The sequence below is a fragment of the Macaca thibetana genome, chromosome 5, assembly GCF_024542745.1.
Source record: "Macaca thibetana thibetana isolate TM-01 chromosome 5, ASM2454274v1, whole genome shotgun sequence".
Lineage (NCBI taxonomy): Eukaryota > Metazoa > Chordata > Mammalia > Primates > Cercopithecidae > Macaca > Macaca thibetana.
In genome coordinates, this window is record NC_065582.1 from 185210931 (window position 1) to 185227918 (window position 16988).

The window sequence follows — 16988 nt, forward strand, 5'->3', positions numbered from 1 at the left end:
GCACTAAACATGCGATCCATACTTGCTGAATGAATACAGAGAAGGGGCAGAAAGATGTCTACGGATCCTAGACAGACAAAAGAAGAGACCAGCCAAGGAGATAAAGATGGGCTGAGAGCAGGGATGAGAAGACAGTGATTCCACCAAAAGGAAAGGGGCCTCCCATCTGAGAACCAAACTTCCAGGAGAGCAGCGGCTGCAGAGGCCAGGCCGGGACCTCAGAGATCAGCGAGACAGTCGGACACTCACCTTCTTGGAGGCCTGGTACCAATTTGTAAACAATATCTTGCATGGTTCTGTCATGACTGGCGAAAGAACAGAAAGGTGGAGTTAGCTAGAAATGTTAATTCTATAATTCTTGTACATTTTCCATTTAACAATATCAAAGTTCAGAATCACCAGTTGGGAACTCTGTTGGAATTTTACTTCTAGTTTACAAATGAAAAAATGTTTGTGTCACCAAAAGCTATGTATGACTTGAATTAATGCATCATTTAATTTGGGCTCTGGCTGCTTACAAACATTCGAAATAATGACAGATAAGGTTCTTCTGGGAACCCGTGCTTCTGTCTGCTGGACACCCCAGGTTCCCTGCATCCCATGCGCTCAGGAGACACTGTCCCTGCAGACACCCGAGGTTCCCTGCGTCCCGTGCGCTCAGGGGACACTGTCCCTGCGGACATCCCAGGTTCCCTGCGTCCCGTGCGCTCAGGAGACACTGTCCCTGCGGACATCCCAGGTTCCCTGCGTCCCGTGCGCTCAGGAGACACTGTCCCTGCGGACACCCGAGGTTCCCTGCGTCCCAGGGGACACTGTCCCTGCGGACATCCCAGGTTCCCTGCGTCCCGTGCGCTCAGGGGACACTGTCCCTGCGGACACCCGAGGTCCCCTGCGTCCCAGGGGACAGTGTCCCTGCGGACACCCCAGGTTCCCTGCGTCCCGTGCGCTCAGGGGACACTGTCCCTGCGGACACCCGAGGTTCCCTGCGTCCCGTGCGCTCAGGGGACACTGTCCCTGCAGACACCCGAGGTCCCCTGCGTCCCGTGCGCTCAGGAGACACTGTCCCTGCGGACACCCGAGGTCCCCTGCGTCCCGTGCGCTCAGGGGACACTGTCCCTGCGGACATCCCAGGTTCCCTACGTCCCGTGCGCTCAGGGGACACTGTCCCTGCGGACACCCGAGGTTCCCCGCGTCCCAGGGGACACTGTCCCTGTGGACATCCCAGGTTCCCTGCGTCCTGTGCGCTCAGGGGACACTGTCCCTGCCCCTCCCACCAACTGCTTCCTGGGGTATCCTGGTCTTTGTGGGATTTCCACTGAACAGAGGCCTTTCTGGAATGTTTCCAAATAATGTAAAGAAAAGTCTGTAAGAGTTGGGTGCGGTGGCTCACACCTGTAATCCTAGCACTTCGGGAGGCCGAGGTGGGCGGATGACCTAAAGTCAGGAGTTTGAAACCAGCCTGGCCAAGATGGTGAAACCCCATCTCTACTAAAAATACAAAAAATAGCCAGGCATGGTGGTGCACACCTGTAGTCCCAGCTACTCAGGAAGCTGAGGCAGGAGAATCGTTTGAACCCGGGCGGCGGAGGTTGCAGTGAGTCCAGATCACACCACCGCAATCAAGCCTGGGCAACAAGAGAGAGACTCTGTCCTAAGATGAGGCCCTTCCTGTCATCTTTATGATCTAGATCGAGGTTTTGTGAAAAGATTACATAAGCATGGTATTTAAAATCTAGTTCCCACTTTGGTATCCTCTTTTTATTTTTTTAGTTTTTTTAAGACAGGGTCTCCTTCTGTCACTTAGGCTGGAGTGCAGTGGTGCGATCTTGGCTCACTGCAACCTCTGCCTCCTGGGCTCAAGCGATCCTCCCACCTCCGCCTCCTGAGTAGCTGGAACCGCAGACGCCGAGATTGAGACCAGCCTGGCCAACAAGGTGAAATCCCATCTCTACTAAAAATGCAAAAATTGGCCGGGCGCGGTGGCTCAAGCCTGTTATCCCAGTACTTTGGGAGGCCGAGACGGGTGGATCACGAGGTCAAGAGATTAGGACCATCCTGGCTAACATGGTGAAACCCCATCTCTACTAAAAAAAATACAAAAAACTAGCTGGGCGAGGTGGCGGGTGCCTGTAGTCCCAGCTACTCGGGAGGCTGAGGCAGGAGAATGGCGTAAATCCAGGAGGCGGAGCTTGCAGTGAGCTGAGATCCGGCCACTGCACTCCAGCCTGGGCGACAGAGCGAGACTCCGTCTCAAAAAAAAAAAAAAAAAGTAAAAATTAGACAGGCTTGGTGGCAGGCGCCTGTAATCCCAGCTATTCGGGAGGCTGAGGCAGGAGAATCGTTTGAACCCAGGAGGCGAAGCTTGCAGCAGGCTGAGATGGCGCCATTGTACTCCAGCCTGGTGACAGCGAGATTCCGTCTCAAAAATAAATAAATAAAATTTAAAAATAATAATAATAAAAATAAAAGGGAAAAACAAACACATCGGCCTTTCCTCCTTCAAAATGTGTCTTCAGAATTATCTCTACTACCCTCTGTGGTATGAGGAGCATTTCCCTTCCTTTGGAGCAACCCCCCAAGTCTGTGTGAGAACCACATGCTCCACCTGGCTGGCCCCTTGGCCTCCTGCTCACGTCCAGGCCAGAGTTGCCTTCTCCAGAAACAGTGGCTGGCCCAGTGGTGAGTTGAGGCTCTCTGTGACCCTGGGCAGAAGAGCGTGGCACAGGGAGACAGACCCCGGCCATGTGCCAGGGGCAGCAGGGCCAGGACCACCTGTTCCACGGCAGAAAGGTGGAAGGTGGATCCAAGGGCCAGCTCACATCAAATTTAACTTCAGCAAATTCTGCATAAAACTCATGACATTCAACCTGGGTCCTGAGGGTTCTCCAATGATTTGACTTGACTAAGTGATTTTTCTCTTTTTTTGAGACAGAGTCTTGCTCTGTTGCCAGGCTGGTGTGCAACGGCACAGTCTCCGCTTACTGCAACCTCCACCTCCTGGGTTCAAGCGATTCTCCTGTCTCAGTCTCCCGAATAGCTGGGATTACAGGCATGCGCCACCACGCCTGGCTGATTTTGTATTTTTAGTAGAGATGGGGTTTCTCCATGTTGGTCAGGCTGGTCTCAAACTCCCGACCTCAGGTGATCCGCCCGCCTCGGTCTCCCAAAGTGCTGGGATTACAGGTGTGACCCACTGTACCCAGTCTACTTGACTAAGTATTGATGGAAATGTATCTGCAGGCACAGTGTGGGCAGGCCTGGCAGGGTGGCCTGGTAAGTGCTGGACCCAGGTTCTTTGTGTGAAGCTCCTGGGGTGCCCTTGGTCAGGAGAGGCTGCTGCCAAGGCAGGATGGGGGTACAGCACTATGGCCTGGGAAGGCCCACACTCACAGAGACGCCCGGGGGCACTCACCCGACGTACTGTGGCCTGGGAAGGCCCACACTCTCAGAGACGCCTGGGGGCACTCACCTCACATACTGTGGCCTCGGAACACCCACACTCACAGAGACTCCTGGGGGCACTCACTCCGTACGGTGGCCTGGGAACGCCCACACTCACAGAGATGCCTGGGGGGCACTCACCCGACGTACTGTGGCCTGGGGAGGCCCACACTCACCCGATGTACTGCAGGGGGTGGCTCTGGTGGATCACGATCCTGCAGGTGGGGCAGGTGTTGTTCTCCTCCAGGTACTTCACCAGGCAGCTCCTGCAGACTGTCATCAAAGCACAAGTGTGTTAGGAGAGAGTCCAGAGCCAGGGCACCCAGCCCACCCATGTGCTCCACTGAACATGGGCATCTCTGAGCTCATTTTTGTGCAGATGCTCACTGCTGTCCTCCTTACGGCTCTTGGCTTCTGAAAAGGAAACATCTTGCCGTTCTGGTATCAGAAGCAACAAGAAAGTTTTAACTGTCCTGTCAATGGGCTTCCTCAAAGAGGCAGGGTTAGGATTTAAGTGGGAAGAAACACTTAGAATGGGGAGATGATGCTCAAAGGTGAGAGAGCTGTGGGTCATCAGAACATGGGCTAATATAGATAATTTTACAATACTTTGTCCTAAAAGATGACAGTATCTTCTACGTACAACTAGATAAAATCAAATGAAAATAACCTTACATAAAATATGCTAACCAGTATCTAAAAATACGATTAACGTTAAAGTCAAAATCCTATCAACTTGGCAAATATTTTATTTTCTAAAATGAGAAATACACAAGCATCACTTGTATTATAAGTGTACACTTTATTTTAAAGATCCTGTTTAAGCGAAATGGTCCTCAGCCATCAAGAGACGCACACAGCGGTCGTCCACACCAGCAGGGCCGCCAGCCATGAGGCCTCATGTTAGCACAAGAACTGAGCCTCAGCCTGACTGATGACGCCTGCCCGTCAGCTGCAGCCACACTTAGAGAAACACCCAGGTCTAGCCCCAGTTGTGAGTCCTCTAACACCAACGCACAGGCTCATCAGGTGTGCGGACGCACATCCAGTGTGAGGAGCACACTGGCAGGTTCCCCTTTGAAGGATTTAAGGAACTCCTTCGGAGATGTGGAAACCACCAGCAGTGAGCGCCGTGTCACAGCGGCCACTGGCCCTGCTGCTCAGTGGCAGGAGCGTGGCCCCTCCTGTGTTTAGCTCTCCTAAGTGAGGCCTCATCTGCTCTGAAACCACCCACAGGACCTTTAGTGTGAAATGACTTTTCTGACTTATCCTCAAGATCCTCTCTGCCCCTGGTCCTGAGTCCTGCTTTTGTCGGGGCTTGAGCTCAAAGCTCGTGGTAAAACAAAGGCCAAGGTTCTGAAGAGCACGCAGCTGGGAAGGGCACGCCCTCCCTGGGTGGCCTGGGTGGGGCACGCACAGGTGTGCAGGCACTCCGTCACCGTGGTGGCGTCGATGAGGTACCCACTGCACAGGCGGCAGGTGATGTGGGCGTTGATGTCCCACAGCTTGATCTTCCTGGTCAACATCTTTGGCTTCTGCAAGACAAAATGCGATTAATTAACACCTGAAACTCTCCAAAGCCTTTCATCCTTGGCTTAGTTCTGACAGCGGCCCTCCAAGGAAGAGCATGCAGGCTGGGAGGAAGGTGCAGGCCCCGGGCCCCGGGGGCAGGAGCCTCCTGGGCTCACTGGGTCCCAGGCTCCCATGTGCAGGGCACGGTCAGCAATCCAGTGTCTGTGTGCACTGGGACAAGCCCACCTTTTCAAAAGCCCCCGGCTCCCCCGGCACTGGCTTCTCTCTGTGCCTGACACCCTTCCTCTCCTCTCGCAGTGAGGACTGAGAAGGGTCCATAAAGCTTCAGAGAGGCAGGATCCCGGGACCCTCTGTCTGTGAAGGCGGAGGGAGCAGGAGGAGCCTGCGAGGGCAGAGCTGCCAGATGAGATAAGGATGGGCAGGCTCTGGGCACCTGGACCCTGTGCGGCTGGCTCACAGCGCGGCCCCTGGGCCCAGTTTAAGAGTCTGGGCTGTGCGCCCTTCCCCCTTCCTCCTCATTCACTTCCGGGCCGGCGCCGCTTCCACGGGGTGTCCCGAGACTGTGTCTCCCAGAGCCTGAGGCAGCACGGGGCAGGGGCCGCGTCGCCCCGGGGCCCCACTCTACCCTCGCAGGGCGGGCACAAGGCCAGGCCACAGTGGCTGGCGGAGGCCCTGCCTTGAGAGCTGCCGCAGCCGCTCTGCTCGCCCACCAGACCTGCGCCTTCAGGGAGCAGACCCCCGACGTCACCGCACACCGGCAGCAAGAGAGCAGGGCCGCTGCGTGGGTGGAGGCTGGCGGGGACTCAGGCTGGCCGGGGTGCACCCCACTACTGGGAGTTCGCTCCCCAGACCTTTCACCAGGAGAGAAGCAGGCACGAGTCTCCCTCAGTGAGGAGGGAAAGCCGCGACCCAAACTGCTGCATGCGTGACACCACTTCCGTCATCACCGCCACCAAGAGGCCCAGCCTGGAGCTCTCTGCTGAGCCCCACGTCGCCTGCTGCAGGCGCGGGCCTGGGGGTCCCACGAAGCAGCCGAAAGCTGGGCTCATCCAGGGGTCACACGCCTGTGGGTGAGGCCTGTCCCGGACCACTATGCCACCACCTTTACGCCTGCGGTCCTCACCTGGTCAGAGACTTCCAAAGTCAAATCCTCCCCTCCTCCTCCCTGTGGGGCTGTGAGGTTCGGGAGACCTGATGCGCACTGAGGATAAGGAGCCTGCCCAGGAAGGGGAAGGGAGACGGAGGGGAGGGGGGCGGAGCCCCGCCCTGAGCCCGAGGACCACGCTCACCCAGGAGGGGAGGGGAGCCCCTCCCTGCGCCCCTGAGAACCACACCCATCTGGGAGGGGGAGCCCCACCCTGCGTACCTGAGGACTACGCCCACACAGGAGGGGAGGGGAGCCCCACCCTGAGCCCCTGAGGATCACACCCATTTGGGAGGGGGAGCCCCACCCTGCGCACTTGAGGACCACACCCACCTGGGACAGGGAGCCCCGCCCTGAGCCCCTGAGGACCACACCCACCTGGGACGGGGAGCCCCGCCCTGCGCACTTGAGGACCACACCCACCCGGGAGGAGCGAGAGAGCCCTGCCCTGTGCCGGAGGATCTCCCGGTGCTAATCAACTGCCTCACAACTCACTGGGCAGAAGCCCCAGGCTGCGCCCCCACACAGCACTGCTCCTCCGCCACATGCCGTCCGGAGGGCACCCAAGTGAACCAGTGACGGAAGGAAACCAGCCCTCTGCACCCCGCGCTGCCATCAAGGCCTGGGCCCTCCACAGCTGGCTGGATCTTGGACTCTTACAGGAAGGGCCAGGAAAACTCGGCAGTGAACCGTGAATGCTGCACCGTGTCCTGACCAGCCTGCTACTCATGATCGCCCGCCCTCCCCACAACAGGCAACAGGGCTGGGCAAGGAGTCAGCAGCACCTCCGGGGTCGGGGACGTGGGCCTCACCTCCGCTAGACGTCCGCGTGTCCGTCCCTCTGCCGGGGCATGGAGGCTTCAGGCCAGCACTCCCACGCGACGCTGCCTCCTGGCTCCGCACGCGGGCTCGCTTCTGCACCCTCCTTCCGGCCCTGGCTCTTTTTCCATTTTCTAGCACAGAAATGGCACCTGTTCACTTTGTGTCATGGCTGTGTGACTGCCACAACTCCGCCATTTAGACTAGAACTCGCAACCAAGCCCCACCGAGCAAAAGGCGGAATGGGGTCAATCAGAAGTACTGACCGCGAGAAAAGCTAAGGACCCACGCACGGCTCCAGCCTGTCCTCAGAGCCGGCGTTTAAGAGGCGCTGCAAGGCATGGCGACCACATGCACAAAGCGTGGTCTCGGCAAAGTCCGGCAGTTCACAGGCGCGGAAAGAGGAGGGCAGTCGGCCTACGTGCACTTACCTGAGCACGACGCCTGGGGTCCCTGCTACATTGTGACGCCTGCGGAGAAAAAGCACAACAGGGTTACCCTTGGACTGCAGGCGGACGGCCCCCATCCCACCGCGGTACCAAGCCTTGCTCGGTTACACTGGTCTGTTTGCTTAAAATAAACGAAAGTTCTTCAGGGACCGTGAAGAACAGGCTCTACCTGGGAGGCCCAAGGCATCAGAGACAGCAGGAGTGGGCACCCGGCCCACGGGGGTGGGGGGCAGCTGGGGGCCCCATCATGCTGTTTTGGGCCCAAGAGGAAGCTCTTGGGTGGAAGCTCCCCGGAGGAGGGGTGAATTTCAGGGGTGATCTGGGGAAATGCAGGGCCTCAGAGGCAAGGCAGTGAGGGCCGGGTCCACGAGGCAGCACGAGAGCCCCGCAGTTCTGCCGCTGTGCACAGAGCGCTGTGTTCTTTTTTTTTTTTTTTTTTTTGAGATGGAATCTCGCTCTGTCGCCCGGGGCTGGAGTGCAGTGGCCGGATCTCAGCTCACTGCAAGCTCCGCCTCCCGGGTTCACGCCATTCTCCTGCCTCAGCCTCCCGAGTAGCTGGGACTACAGGCGACCTCCACCTTGCCCGGCTAGTTTTTTGTATTTTTTAGTAGAGACGGGGTTTCACCGTGTTAGCCAGGATGGTCTCGATCTCCTGACCTCGTGATCCGCCCGTCTCGGCCTCCCAAAGTGCTGGGATTACAGGCTTGAGCCACCGCGCCCTGCCCGAACGTTGTGTTTTTTCCCAGTCACAGACCTGCCTGCGCCTGGCAGATGTACACCAAGGGCCCCAGTGCAGGCACTGAGCCTGGTACTGGGCTCAGCGGGGATGAGGACACGTGCGTTCTGTGGGGACAGGATGGTGACACGGCACGCGCAGCGCTCCGTTGGGGCCAGGGAGGGCACCTGGGGCCGTAGACAGGGAGGGGCAGGGTAGGGACATGGTCCCCACCTGAAAGACAGGCAGCAGGCACCATAGGACCCAGGGGACCACGTGGGGACCCCGCCTCTGGGATGAGGCACCAGGGTGACTGCCATGCTGGGAAGGCTTCCCCAGGAACCTTGGTGGCCTCTCCCATGTTCCTGTCTGAGCTTGGGAAACGGGTGGCTGGGGTCAGACTGTGGAAAGTGGGGGCCTTGGATGACGTACAGTGTCTGTGGCTTACTGACAGAGATTAAATACTTTCACGCTCTTCATTTTCTACCCCATTTGTATCATTTCTATTCCAGTTTCCCATAACTGCACTTTTTATTAAATAGTCTTTGAAGCTCAGTTAACTTTTACATAAAAAGGGAGGAAGAAGGGAAAGAGTAGAGTCAGTCTTGCCAGGCAAGTATAAGGGGAGATCAGCAGGCATGTCTGAGGCTCTTGAGGGAGGGAGAAGAGAAACAAGATGAAGAGAATGAAGCCAGACTCAAAGCCAGGCTTCCGGAACATTCTGCAACACTGGGAGCTTCCACATCTCCACTGCCCAACAGCACAGCTGCTGACCACACATGGTGTGGAGCACTTGAACTGTGGCTTGTGGGACTGAAGGATCTCGTAATTATTATTCTTTTTTTTGAGACAGCGTCTTGCTCTGCCACCCAGGCTGGAGTGCAGTGGCATGATCTTGGCTCACTGCAGCCTTGACCTCGTGGGCTTGAGCAATCCTCCCACCTCAGCCTCCTGAGTAGCTGGGATTACAAGCATGCACCACTACACCTGGCTACTTTTTGTATTTTTAGTAGAGGCAGGGTCTCAGTCTGTTATCCAGGGCAGTTCGCTGGCTGCGAACTTCTGGGCTCAAGTGATTCTCCTGCCTCAGTCTCCCAAAGTGCTGAGATTACAGGGGTGAGCCACCGTGCCCAGCCCATTTGTTTTTTTTTTGAGATGGAGTCTTGCTCTGTCACCCACGCTAGAGTGCAGTGGTGCAATCTTGGCTCACTGTAACCTCCACTTCCCATGTTCAAGCGATTCTTGTGCCTCATCCTCCCAAGTAACTGGGATTATAGACGTCTGCCACCATGCCCAGCCTTTTGTATTTTTAGTAGAGACGGGGTTTTGCTATGTTGCCCAGGCTGGTCTCAAACTCCTGGCCTCCAGTGGTCCGCCCACCTCAGCCTCCCAAAGTGCTGGGATTACAGGTGTGAGCCAACACACCTGGCCAACCGAATGAATTTTTAATTGTATTTAATTTTAATTAAACTGTGGCCAGTGGTTCCTGTGTTGGCTGGCACAGCTGGCGGCTCCTGACAGGGGTTCTGGGACTTCAGTGAAAACACAAGACGCAGACCTTGGAGCCAGCATTCTAATGAAGGCAGACAATCACTAACAAACAGGCCAATTATTTACTATGGTTAGAAGGCGACAAACGCAGCCATCCCTTGGTATCCGTGGGGGACTAGTTCCAGGACGCCGCTCTGATACCAAAATCCACAGGTGTTCAAGTCCTGGACGTGAAGTGGTGTCAAGTCTGCACAGAAGCTGTGCACGCCACCCCCCCATGCGTTCTATGCCATCCCCAGATTACTTGCAACACTTAACATGCTGTAAACGCTGTATCAATAGTTGTTCTACTGTATTTCTAAGCTCTGCATTATTGTTATTGTTGTATTTTTTTTTTATTGTTTTGGTTCCCAAACATTTTCAATCTGTGTTGACTGGACCCACGGATTCGGGGGAGCTGGCTGTGCACTATTAAACCGGGTGCACCTAAAGCAGGTGATGTCTGAGCACGGACAGGATATGATGAACTTGACCCTAATAAAATGGAAAGTTTACGTGAAACTGATAAGTTCCTAGAACAGTAATTCACCAGCATTGAGACCAGCAGAGGAAACCCAGAAAGTTCCAGAATGGTCAGAAAGTCCATTCCAAGACAGTGCCAGGCCCCAGAGGGCTGCAGGTGGTTTCACCAGATGCTCAGGGCACAAACAATTCAGTCTCAAACTCTTCTTGGAGAACTCATGCTAAGAGCCTGACATAACCAGACCCTGACAAGGGCAGACGGCAAGAACTCAACATTAACCTCACCAGGAAACACAGAGGTAAAAATCCAAAGAAAAAGGTTAGTCACCCTTATTTAGCAATATACAAAAAGATAATCATTCTTGACAAACTCAGAGTCCTAGAAAACAAAGTGAGCTTAATGTGTATGGAAAAAAGATACAATTTATGACAAAAGATACAAGGAGAAAAATCACATGATCTTCCCAGCAGGTGCATAAAAATCATTTGACAAAATCATTATCCATTCATGATTTAAAAAAAACAAAACTCAGCTGGGCACAGTGGCTCACGCCTGTAATCCCAGCACTTTGGGAGGCCAAGGCTGGCAGATCATGAGGTCAGGAGATGGAGACCATTCTGGCTAACATGGTGAAAGTCTGTCTCTACTAAAAAATACAAAAAATTAGCCAGGTGTGGTGGCAGGTGCCTGTAGTCCCAGCTACTCGGGAGGCTGAGGCAGGAGAATCGCTTGAACCCGGGAGGCAGAGGTTGCAGTGAGCCGAGATCATGCCACTGCACTCCAGCATGAGCATCAGAGCGAGACTCCATCTCAAAAACAAACAAACGAACAAACAAACAAAACACAAAACTCTTAGCAAACTAAGAAGAGAAGGAAATACCTTTAACCAAATAAATTTTCTGTTGAAGACCCTCAGCTGGTTGTGCAGTGGCTCACGCCTGTAATCCTAGCACTTTGGGAGGCCAAGGCAGGTGGATCACATGAGATCAGGAGTTTGAGACCAGCCCGGCAACGTGGTGAAACCCCGTCTCTACCAAAAATACAAAAAATTAGCTGGGCGTGGTAGCAGGTGTCTGTGGTCCCAGCTACTCAGGAGGCTGAGGCAGGAGAATCACTTGAACCTGGGAGGCGGAGGCTGTAGTGAGCTGAGATGACTGCACTGCATTCCAGCCTGGGTGACAGAGTGAGACTTCATCTCAAAAAAAAAAAAAAAAAAAAAAAAAAAGACACAGCCAGGTGCAGTTGCTCATGCCTGTAATCCCAGGACTTTGGGAGGCTGAGGCAGGCAGATCACCTGAGGTTGGGAGTTCGAGACCAGCCTGACCAACATAGAGAAACCCCGTCTCTACTAAAAATACAAAATCAGCCGGACATGGTGGCGCGTGCCTGTAATCCCAACTTTTGGGGAGGCTGAGACAGGAGAATCGCTTGAACCTGGGAGGTGGAGGTTGTGGTGAGCTGAGATCGCGCCACTGCACTCCAGCCTGGGGAACAAGCCTGGGGAACTCCATCTCAAAAAAAAAAAAAAAAAAAAAAAAAAAAAAAAGACACTAACACACACATCCTCTCAAAGTCTTATACAAGCATGTTCAAAGCAGCCCTTTTCCTAACAGCCCCAAACTGGAAACAAGCACCTAGTCCCTCAGGAGGCGGCTGATAAACACAGCGTAACCCCTCCCCACGCAGACGTGGCTCCGCAGTGAGAGTGAACGCAGGCGCCCACGAAGCCACGGGGGAGGGGGGCAGACGCAGGAGCATGTTCCCACGCGCCACGCAATTCCAGAACAACAGCAAGTCTGGTGGGAGGATGCAGGCGGGATGCACAGTCCAGGCCGGACAGGGACTGGCCAGAGGGGCCTGAGGGAGGCCTGTGGGGACCGAGCTCTGGGCCAGCACTGCCGGCGAGTCCGCGAGTCTGTGAGACTGGACAGGGGTGAAAAGTCCCCAAACTGCACAATGAAACTGGTGAATTTTAGTGTGTATCTTACAATTAAAAATACAGACCACAAACATCGTTCCTGGTGCTGAAATTAGAAAAAAAAAGCCAAACTCTCAGCTTGTATTAAACCATCCTACTCCGAAAATAACCAAGGCCGGGTGGGTGAGGACACTGGAAAAGGCAACCATGAACCTTTGGAGGTTGCTAAGGAGGGTATCGTCATGATTGTGGGTGAGGAAAAGATTTATGAGACAGAAAATAAAACTGACCATGAAGGAAATGACAAGTCAAAGAGAAGCACCCTGAGTTATCCAAAAGCACCCTGGAGAAAAAAAGCCGAGGCCTGAGGGAAATTTTGGCAGTGCCTCCAGGGCCACAACCTAGACCAGGGCCTGGCCAACGTGGCTGTGTGCGCGGGTTTGTGGCCCCGCAGGGCCTGCTCCCACCACAGCACACAGCGCCGCTCGTTGGAGGGAGGCCTGAGGCACACCATGATCACCATCTGCTCCCTCCCTCAGAGTTCGCCAGCCCCACTCTAGCCAATAGAGAGCTTCACGACAGAGAAACGTCAAATAAGCATGTTTTAAACGCTCAATTGTAAACTGGGAAATGCACGTTAAAACCCAATGAGATGGCTGCTGACCCCGGCGTGCAGGAGCCACGGCCGCAGCACCCCGCGGCCCAGGTGTGCACCCGCGAGACCACTCCAGCCTCTGCCCCACAGCCTGTCCCGCCCACGGCCACCTGCTGCTGGTGGCCTGTTTCACTTCCATGGACACACAGTGGACGGGGCTGATCCTAACGATCCTAACCATGGCTCGGAAGAGGCTGGGATGACCTGAGGGTTAACTGGAGCCACAGAGAGCCTGGCAGAGAGTGGCTCCGGGGCTCCTGAGATGGGGAGGACAGTGAGGGGCCGGCTGGGGAAACTGAGGCAGCTCCAGGAGGCTCCGTCATCATCTGTGGTCACCTGCTGGGGAACCCGGGGACGAGTGCTAAGGCTGGACAGGAGGGGCAGCGACTCAGGTTTCCCCTGGGCAAATAAGAGCAGAACCGACAGCAGCCCTCAGCAGCCCACAGAGCCGCGGCCCAGAGCCCATTCCTACTCCCTCCTCCACAGGGAAACGCAGCTCCGCCAGGCACTGCGTCAGATAGTCCCGTGGGCCCCACAACCCCTCGGGGCTGCTGCCCCTCCTCCCAGCAGCCTACACACCCCACACCCCACGTCTAGTCCACAACTTCTCATTCGGTCTTAATTTATCGTTTCCTGATATGCAGAGATTTAAACAAAAGCTTAAAGCTGGAAACAGAACTTCCCATGACTGTCACAGCTCCACGTGTGCACGCCTCACAACGCAGCCGGCGGTCCGCGATACGTGCCTCACACGGCCTCCGACACAGAGGGAGTCCTCGTCAAAACCAACCACAGAAGTGCAGGCTCTGGTGGCCTCAACAGTGCGGGAAGCGCCCGCCTGTGCCCGCATCTGCCTGCCTGCCCACGCCTGCAGTGTCACCAGGCCAGTTTCAGATCCCAAACTGCCTACTTCTCTCAGTGTGCACAACTATTGGTATGTATAAAGGCAAATTTATCAACACTAAGATAATAATTTCTTTTTTTTTTTTTTTTTGAGACAGAGTCTTGCTGTGTCACCAGGCTGGAGTGCAGTGGTGTGATCTCATCTCACTGCAACTTCCGCCTTCCAGATTCAAGCAACTCTCCTACCTCAGCCTCCCATGTAGCTGGGACTACAGGCGTGCACCACCATACCCAGCTAATTTCTTGTATTTTTAGTAGAGACGGGGGTGTCACTACACTGGCCAGGCTGGTCTCAACTCCTGACCTCAGGTGATCCACCCACAAGGCCTCCCAAAGTGCTGGGATTACAGGTGTGAGCCACCACACTCGGCCCAAAGTGCTGGGATTACAGGTGTGAGCCACCACACCCGGCCCAAAGTGCTGGGATTACAGGTGTGAGCCACCACACCCGGCCCAAAGTGCTGGGATTACAGGTGTGAGCCACCACACCCGGCCCAAAGTGCTGGGATTACAGGTGTGAGCCACCACACCCGGCCCAAAGTGCTGGGATTACAGGTGTGAGCCACCACACCCGGCCCAAAGTGCTGGGATTACAGGTGTGAGCCACCACACCCGGCCCAAAGTGCTGGGATTACAGGTGAGAGCCACCACACCCGGCCCAAAGTGCTGGGATTACAGGTGAGAGCCACCACACCCGGCCCAAAGTGCTGGGATTACAGGTGTGAGCCACCACACCCGGCCCAAAGTGCTGGGATTACAGGTGAGAGCCACCACACCCGGCCCAAAGTGCTGGGATTACAGGTGTGAGCCACCACACCCGGCCCAAAGTGCTGGGATTACAGGTGTGAGCCACCTCACCCGGCCCAAAGTGCTGGGATTACAGGTGTGAGCCACCACACCCGGCCCAAAGTGCTGGGATTACAGGTGTGAGCCACCACACCCGGCCCAAAGTGCTGGGATTACAGGTGTGAGCCACCACACCCGGCCAAGAATAATTTCTCACAAAACACCTGGAGCGTTTTATGAAGTAAATAAACAAAAGACAGACCTTGAACTGGCAGCTGCCACCCCACCCATCCAGACAAAGCATGGGCTCCGTCTTCTGGTCCACAGCTCCCACAGCACCACTGTCCACCAGGGTGCTCCATGGAGCTTCACCTTCCCGCCTGTGCTGCCAGCTGTGGTGGCCCACCAGACTGAGCCCCTGACCTGGCCGGCATGGCCAAACATGGGCTCTGGTGTGGAAGAGCCTGCGGGGCCTTGGCTGCAGCCCCTGAGCCTCCCTGTCACCCACTTCCCTGTCTCTTGCAGCCGATCCCATCTCTTCGCTGTTGTCCCAAGGCCACATGGGCCTGACCACCCCCAGGGCTCCGCGCCCCCTCCTGGCTGACAACCACCACCTGTCTTGAGTCTGTCTGCCAGGGCTCTGCTGTTGGGCCCTGAAGTTCTCGAATTGACCCAAACATTCCTTGACTGTTAACAGCAGCTGCTATGCCTGACACTTACAGTCCTGGGCAGACAGTAGCCCGCACCATCCTCACAGCTGCTGGGGAGGGGAGCGTGGCCCGGAGACCCCTGGATCCCTGGATGCCCCACGCACCTCTTCCCTCTGCTGACTCCACTCTGCCCTGTCCCCAGAACGCACTGCGGCCATGGAGACCACAGGCCTTCTAGGGGGCCAGCCAGCCTGGGGCGCCGTGGGGCCTGACGCGTCACACACCAGACCTGGATCACACGGGCATCGTACTCTAGCCCCTCGTGGCCTCACACAAGCCCCTGTGCTGTCCTTCAGGCCCAGGCTGCCCGCTCAGGTCTCAGCTCCATCCTCATCCAGCCAGCAGCCTCCGCTCCTGCGTCCTGAGGATCTTCTAGGAATCCGCCCTACGAGGCCCCTCCCCGGGGGTGAGGACCCTGCCCCACACAGCCAGACCGAAGGGGCTCCCGCACCGTCTGGAACCCTCTGTCTTTCCCGGTCAGACTCACAAGCTCCACGTCCACACAGCTCTCACTTTCACAGAGCCCCTCCCCCTTCCCGGGGTGCGAAACCCGCCCCCTCCTCTGGTCTGCCCTGGGCTACCCTCTGGGCACCCCACTCTGGTCACTCACCTTCTCCTGCTTCCCGTGGGCATCTTCCAGATCTTTTTCCACCTCCCTCCTCTCAGCGATCACACCCAGGGCCAGCCCCTCCAGGTGCCACTTCCAGCCTCCGAAATACACCCTCCCCTCCCCGGTGGACCTCAAGGTCACATGGCTCCATGGCTCCCGGCAACTGCAGCCGCTAGGAGCCTTCAGAAATGCACAGGGCACACGGCTGTCACCACACTCTTCAGACACATCCCGGCGTGGGCGGCATTGACGTGAGTGTGGATTCGGCGCGGGCGCAGCCCTGACATGAATGGATGTGTCTCTGATGTCTCAGCGTGACATATGCCTTCCTCTCCACCTAGCTCAGACACCCCCAAAACACCCTGCACACCAGCCACACCACTGCCTGGAGCGGCCTCCAGCCCCTGTCATTTAGCTGCCGCTACCGGACACTGGGAGGAGCCCCTGTCCTGAGTCGCGCCCACAGCACAGAGCCGTCTGGATAACACAGTGGCTTGTTGGTTTTGTTTTGCAGTAAAACTCACATACACACGTATTCAGTATGATGAGCAAAGCGAAGGATGATATTAAGGAAAAACGTATCATCCTGAACACTCAGAGGCAATGGCCGTTCTCCATGTAAGGACGTGTCCGTCCGTGTCTGTGGGTGTGTCCTTAAATAACACTGCATACGCACAGATGCTGCTCTCATACAGACGCTGTCCCACGCCCCGTGTGTCCTGCACTACGTGAGATGTGCTCTGATGTGGTTTCTGCAACGAAGGAGCTGCCACGGGCCTCTCCACACCCACATGCAGAGCCACCCAACAGCCCAACCCATCCGCCTCCCACAGGCCTCTCTCTACGCCCACATGCAGAGCCACCCAACCTATCGGCCTCCCAACCTATCCGCCTCTCTCCACGCCCACACGCAGAGACACCGGTCCACCCACCTCCCACAGGCCTCTCTCCACGCCCACACGCAGAGCCAACCAACCCATCCGCCTCCCACAGGCCTCTCCCCATGCCCACACACAGAGCCACCCATCCAACAGTCTCCCACAGGCCTCTCCATGCCCACACACAGAGTCACCCGTCCACCCATCTCTTGCGGGCCTCTCCCCATGCCCACATGCGGAGACACCCATCCACCCTTCTCCCGCAGGCCTCTCTCCACGCCCACACACAGAGTCACCCGTCTACCCACCTCCCACAGGCCTCTGCCCACCCACACACAGAGACACCCATCCACCGTCTCCCATGGGCCTCTCTCCACGCCCACATACAGAGCCACCCGTCTCCCTAAGGAACC

General features: G+C 56.2%; 1 protein-coding gene and 2 long non-coding RNA genes across 3 annotated transcripts in view; 2 read left to right on the forward strand and 1 right to left on the reverse strand.

Moving 5' to 3' along the window:
* PCGF3 (polycomb group ring finger 3) overlaps window positions 1–16988 on the reverse strand; it is a 63883-nt gene that overhangs the window by 31722 nt on the left and 15173 nt on the right. The window contains exons 2-6 of the mRNA XM_050790746.1: window positions 7369–7407; window positions 6931–7071; window positions 4859–4976; window positions 3618–3714; window positions 250–305 (exon numbers count right to left, since the gene is read on the reverse strand). Of these exons, the coding sequence (XP_050646703.1) occupies window positions 250–305; window positions 3618–3714; window positions 4859–4967 (262 nt within the window). The 5' untranslated portion in view covers window positions 4968–4976; window positions 6931–7071; window positions 7369–7407. The remainder of the gene's footprint in view (window positions 1–249; window positions 306–3617; window positions 3715–4858; window positions 4977–6930; window positions 7072–7368; window positions 7408–16988) is intronic.
* On the forward strand, window positions 507–1194 carry LOC126954849 (uncharacterized). Its single transcript, XR_007725740.1, has 3 exons — window positions 507–586; window positions 689–739; window positions 1081–1194. It is a non-coding gene; the product is annotated as an uncharacterized LOC126954849 (long non-coding RNA).
* On the forward strand, window positions 13860–14425 carry LOC126954848 (uncharacterized). Its single transcript, XR_007725739.1, has 4 exons — window positions 13860–13941; window positions 14065–14187; window positions 14270–14310; window positions 14352–14425. It is a non-coding gene; the product is annotated as an uncharacterized LOC126954848 (long non-coding RNA).